Source organism: Camelus dromedarius, chromosome X (assembly GCF_036321535.1).
Source record: "Camelus dromedarius isolate mCamDro1 chromosome X, mCamDro1.pat, whole genome shotgun sequence".
Lineage (NCBI taxonomy): Eukaryota > Metazoa > Chordata > Mammalia > Artiodactyla > Camelidae > Camelus > Camelus dromedarius.
Genome location: NC_087472.1, coordinates 30,109,672 through 30,115,671, shown reverse-complemented (window position 1 = coordinate 30,115,671; position 6,000 = coordinate 30,109,672). Strand labels below are relative to the sequence as shown.

General features: G+C 44.9%; 1 protein-coding gene across 5 annotated transcripts in view; it reads right to left on the bottom strand.

The window, feature by feature from the left end:
* Nucleotides 1–674: 674 nt before the first annotated feature.
* The window catches only part of AMOT (angiomotin), a 61,346-nt gene continuing 56,020 nt past the window's right edge, over nucleotides 675–6,000 (bottom strand). For all 5 annotated transcript variants that reach the window (XM_031445582.2, XM_064482825.1, XM_031445584.2 and 2 more), the window contains 2 exons: nucleotides 4,775–5,497; nucleotides 675–4,450 (listed from right to left, as the gene is read on the bottom strand). In XM_031445582.2, coding sequence (XP_031301442.2) covers nucleotides 4,353–4,450; nucleotides 4,775–5,497 — 821 coding nt within the window. In that variant the 3' untranslated portion in view covers nucleotides 675–4,352. The remainder of the gene's footprint in view (nucleotides 4,451–4,774; nucleotides 5,498–6,000) is intronic.

Sequence of the window (6,000 nt, the reverse complement as noted above, 5' to 3'; positions counted from 1 at the left end):
TTTCAAAGTACTCATCATAAATATGGAGGGAATGTAGTCCAATTTAATTTTTAAAAAATCAAATTTAGAATTGAATGAATTCTAGACCCTCTCCCCATCCATTTTGCAACACCCATCAAGCCCAGTTTCACTGTGAAAAGAGTCATTTCAAAGCCTGTGGGATCTTAGTCTCCCCGGTCAGGCTGGGAATCAGTGGTAAAGAGGAGGAACGGAGAGGGCAGTGTAAAGGCAGCTTTAACATTTTCAGTGAAAAGAGCCAACTTGTTTGTGGTTTTGATTTGCTTTTAATAACAAGCTCCCTCAACCAAAACTGATGAATTGGCATAAGAACAAGGGTACAAAAGGAACATCAAGGGGCCTTCCAAAATACTAACCAAAGGATGAATTTTCTCCTTTGGGTGGTCATCATTTTATCCCTTGGAAGCAAGAGATAAAAAGATGCAAAGCTTTTGATATATGCAGCCGAAATATATAAAGGAACCGATTAGACCATGTGGCCCGTGGTGGTGGTGTCTTAAGACTTTATAATCACATTCCATACTTTAAGCAAATGCAAATTCTGCCACATGCTGCCCTTGAAAGGCAATTTCACTGCATACTGACTTGAAAGTAATCATGGTACAGCACAAATAAAGCCTCTGTTGGGTAAACACCAAAGCATTTTCCACACAGCATTGCACTTTAAAATAGCTAACTTTATTGTCAGTGAAAAGATAGGCACAAAGTGGATTCAAACCTGCTTAACTTTATTGGAACTAACTCAGTTGATTACAGAATGGGGTCTCAATCATTCTGGGGCCACATACATTTTTAAACCAAAGGTGATTCCTGTCTAGCCATCCGCCAACCCCAGCTATCCATTTTACAAACACAAGCCATCAATCACAAGGGAGGCCAGAAGGAGGTTTGATGGCTCCATGGAACCCATCGTTGCTACCGGAAAAAAATAAACAAACTCCCAACACTTATCCAACTGATGATGGATGGTACTTGGAAGGTCTATTTCCAAGATCATGGCGGGCTGAAATTGGTGGCAATTAGCCCATAGCTGATGCCTTCCTTTGAAAACATGTTCAGTAAGAATGCACACATTTTAAGCAACACATTCCATATGTGAATGAGCGATTGCGATACTAGGAGATTGTATGGCTAACAGATACGAGAATAGAATTTATAAAAGTTAGTGTATATGTATACACTTGAAGCTGCCGCAACATGAGAGTTTAGGCTCTTCGTAAAAAGTAGTTTGCACAATCAGTTTGTTCCTTTTCCAATTGTCCCCACCCAACTGCGTAACAAGAAAAAGAGCACGATGGGTCCCTTGGTGTGTTTCCTATGGCAGATGATGGCAGGTATTTCAGGATCTTGCTATCCTGTTATCCTGAAGCTCAAAAGCAGCACTGAAAATAAATCCTTCATTAAAACAACAATCGAGATACACGATCTTAAAAGAAAGCTCAAGCTAGTCTTATTTAATAAAAAAATTGTTACTAGGAATTTTATATCAAGTAAAGTTTGTTCTAATGAAGTTTTTCTGTACATGGGACACTGGTGTACAATTGACTTAGAAGGTCCCCAGAGACCACCAGGCAGTACAAATTAAGACAACAAGGTCACCCTCCTGTCCTGAGGTGCCAGTAAAATGCATAGATAGATGGGAGTCCAGAAAGATCCCCCAAATGTTACATCCACACAATCGTGAAAGGGCGGCTAACTTGAGATTTCTCCCATAAACCTGAAAGTTTAAAATGACACCTAATAGAGATTTTCTGAAAAGGCTGAATCTCATCCTCGTAAACATAATACACTGACATGGGCTTCTTCCATCTCTTAGATGTACCATATTATTTTAGCAAATTACCTGGGATTAAAAACTGAGCCAAGAGGGACTGCCTCTGGTGTGAGGGGCAGAGAAGTGGAAAGTTCCAAATAGGACTTGGCCAAGAACTTCCTGTTTTCTCCCAAGTATATGAGTCTAAAGAGATGGCTGCCACACAGTGTGGAATGTATGACATTTGTCACCTTACAGAATGTGATGAAAATGATGGCTCCCAGAGCTAGCAAAAATTCTGGCAATGTGTTGTAACTGCAAAAGGAGTAGATGAAAGGTTTCTTTTTCTTTTTTAAAAATTTATTTGGCTAGAAAGTAGTAGTCCTGAAGTTTGCCACTTTCTGCTTTTATTATTTGAGAGGTTTTTTTTCCTTATAGACTACAGGGTAGTATGAGTGAGTATTAACACAACTGCCCTTTTAATTTCTATTTGGGATTCACTTGATGACTGAGGATTGATATGTAGGATGATTAGTTCATTATTGGAAATGTCAAGACTGGCTGCAAATCACATCACCTTCCCTCCTATCTCTCTCCCACCACATACAAAATCATTCCTTTTAGGAACGACACAAGAATACTGCTAAATACACCATGTCTGTTCTCACAGAGGAAGCCTGTAAGATGATCCCAGACAGCCAATCCCATAGCAAGAGAAGTAGTGAACTTGATTGATTTCTTAGGGGGGATGTTTCATGTGACTCAGTGTTGAAATAAGGATCAGGAAAGGGAAAACCTTGCAAAAGGCACTGCAGGAGAGGCAAGATCGGAATTTAGAACCCTGGACTAAATACTCAAGCCAGGGACATTTTCCAAAATGCATATGCCCTGGACCGTGTCAATGTCTTTTCTTAAAATGGGGCTTTTTGTACATAAGGAGTTCCCCAAATAAGCATGGTAATTGGCAGAGTGGAAAGGTGTGTTGTGTGATCTAGAAACAGTTACTTAACCTCTCCAGGTCTCAGATTCCTCATTACTAAAATGAGGGGGTAGGGCTATACTGCTAAAGTTCCTTGCAGCCACTATGCCTCACAACGTAATATATCAGGCCTACTCTTCTATTAATTTTGTTTCTAACTAACATATCCCCAAACCTCTACCCCCAACCCTTACCTAACAACCCCCACTCCCCTCACCTCCCCATACCCCTGAAAACTGATCTTAATGACATTGTGGATTTGTCACCTTAATGAAGGGCAGAGAGGTGACACAGAGCAGAGACCTGTGGCAACAGGCAGCCCTTCCATGTCCCTGGAGGCAGCCCTAAGGCAGAGCTTGGAGCCATGGCCTCCTTGGTCCCTGCCCATGTGCGCAGTTCCTGCTGTTCTCCCAAGGCATTCCAAGATGGAGTCACTGGCAGTGAGAAGAGGTAGCTGCCACAGCCCCCCCCCCACCCGACTGCAGCATAGCACTTTGGGCTTCTGATGCATTTCCCTTGGAGGTGATACGCAAAGATACCGTTTAAGATGTATGCTAAGAATTTGGGAAAACCACATGAGTTATTTCAAAGTAGTCATCAGAAATTCAAAGCATTTAACCCGTCAACAAAACTGCTTCCTCATTTTGCAAATTGGCAATTTGAGACTAGGGACACAGCCAGTGAATTTGTGCTGGAGAAGAAATAAACACTAGGCAGAATGGTCTCCGGAAAGGCAAGCGAGCTGTGTTCCTGGCTACACACAGACCACGTAAGTCTGCATACAGCACCTCATGCAACTCTCCATCAAGGCCTCTGATGGTCTAACTCCCTAAGAGAGAGGAAGTTGTACATCACTCAGCTAATTGACTCTCCTAGCATCTGAAAGCAATATATTAATTCTCCAAATGCATAAATTACTCCAGAGTATATATATGAATGTATGAACCTCCACGAGGGAACCAAAAGAATCCACTTCCAAAGCACCACTGAAATAAAGATAAACACAATCTCCTGGCCCAGGGTAGCTGGGAAATTGGGAGGGAAAATTAGCTCCAGCACCCTTCCACACCCCAATACTCCCTACCTTTTCTCCAGTTTACGTGGCTCCTAAAACTATTCCCTTTCGTGAGCCCAAGATGAGAGCTCTCTCTGGATGCTGCCTAGATGGTAACTATACAAAACAGCACACACGCAAATTCTCTCCGGCTTCCCACTTCTGAACTACATGTTACACACTGTCTTCCAAACATACTGTGCTCTTCAATAAAAGAATGATCTGGAATATGGAAATGCTAAACAAATTTTAGCATTGAAAACATTGATGTATATCTAGCTATCAACAGTCCCAGTATTTGTATAAATCCAAACAATAAACTTCAGAGCACATTCTGATTGATCTGGCTTTAGAGTACTCTCTAAAGTGTACCAGAATAGACTGGAGTTCAAATGGTGTCACCTAAGTACTATGTTGTTTCAATAAAAAGTCCCTTTAAAAAACATCCCACCCCAACCCTTGTCCTCACCCTCAAAATAAGAACAAACAAAAGGGAAAAATGATAAAAAGCATTCTTGCTGATAAACTGCAGCTCCGGATTAGGCCATTTAGATGAGATATTCCACCATCTCTGCGTCAGGCTCTTGTCCCAGGATCTGAATGGGAGCTTTTCTTTCCAGAGTATTGGAGTGGAAAACAGGGCCATCTACGTGGAAATAAGGGGTGAGAAAACACTTAGGGACAAGGTAAAAAGTTACATTTTAGAAATAGCTTTAGAGCCCCCATCAAGCCAATGGCAAAGTGAGATTTGCTCGCTCCCTTCCCCTTCTTGTTCAACTGAGCATTTACTTCTACTGGGAGAATGGCCTTGACTCATCCCTGTTCCTATCCTGGAGAAGTCACAGACTCTCTGCCCTTATCTCTTCTGATTAATCTGCTTTAGAACTCTGTCCAAGTGATCAACTGTGCCTACGCAGCAGGTGCTGGCAACCAAATCTGTGATTCCGGGCAGAACCCAGAGAATTATTACCTGTCTTATCTGGATTGCAGCTCAGACTTGGTATAGACAAACGACGGGGTCCCGAACCAGCAGCTGGACTTGCAGGAGCCTCAGCCTGAGCCAAAGCTGGAGTTGAAGCTGGAGCTGGAGGAGCAGCCGGAGCTGGAGTTGATGCCTGAGTCTGAGCCGGAGCAGAAGCCTGAGCCGCTGCTGGAGCCGGAGCCGGAGCCGGAGCTGGAACCGGAGCCGGAGCAGCTGGAGCAACCTGAACAGCAGCAGCGGCGGCAGCAGGAGCAACAGCAGCAGCAGCAGCAGCAGCAGCAGCAGCAGCAGAGGCGGCAGCAGCTGGAGTCGGAGCAGCAGCAGCTGGAGAAACAGCAGCAGCGAGCGCAGCAGCAGCAGCAGTAGTGGCCGGAGACGGGGCGGCAGCGGCGGCGGCAGCGGTGGGAGCAGCAGCAGCCACAGCCACTGGAGCAGCAGCTACCATGGTGGTGGTGTTGGTGGCAGCGGTGGCAGTGTTGGTGGCAGCGTTGGCAGTGATGGCGGCAGCAGTGGCGGCAGCAGCAACTGGAGCAGGAACAGAGATTGGAGCGACAGCTGCGGTTTTGTTCGGTTCCGTTCCCCTTTCCGTTTGGGTGCTGCAGTCTCGGCTGCCGGTCTTGGAGTGACCCGAGAGCAGGGGAGTTGAGGGCGGCACAGGCGACGGCGTGGAAGGGACAGACTCGGCGCGGTAGTCTCCACCCAGGAGGAGACCTGCAAAGCAAAGAGGGAAAGAGGTTAGAAAACTATATGGAAGTCACATACAGACACCCGACTGCGTCTTCTCCCTTGTGGGAGGTTCGGGAGAAATATGAGTGGTTCCACATTCTTTACTTTTGCCTCCAGTGAACCCAGGTATCAGTTTGTCAGGCCCTTCCCACTATGGTTAAGTTGCTTTCACACTTGCCAGATCCCTTCTGGTTCTCATTCTCCACCCCCCAGCACGATGTACTAAACCTTTAAGTGTCCTGACTCTCTGTTTTGATTTATTTCTCCAATGGTGATTGATTTCCACTGAGCTGTTAGAATGCTTCTACTCAGTTCCACATATAACCAACGCCATTCATTACCAGACAGCTGGAAAGGATCAGGGAAAGAAGTCTGTGGTCACAGATGAGGATGAGAGTAACTGTGTAATCTAAGGTTCTAATCACGACCATGGTCCTCCAAATACCTACCCTAACCAAAGGACACTGCAAGTGTCAGACGGCCAAGAA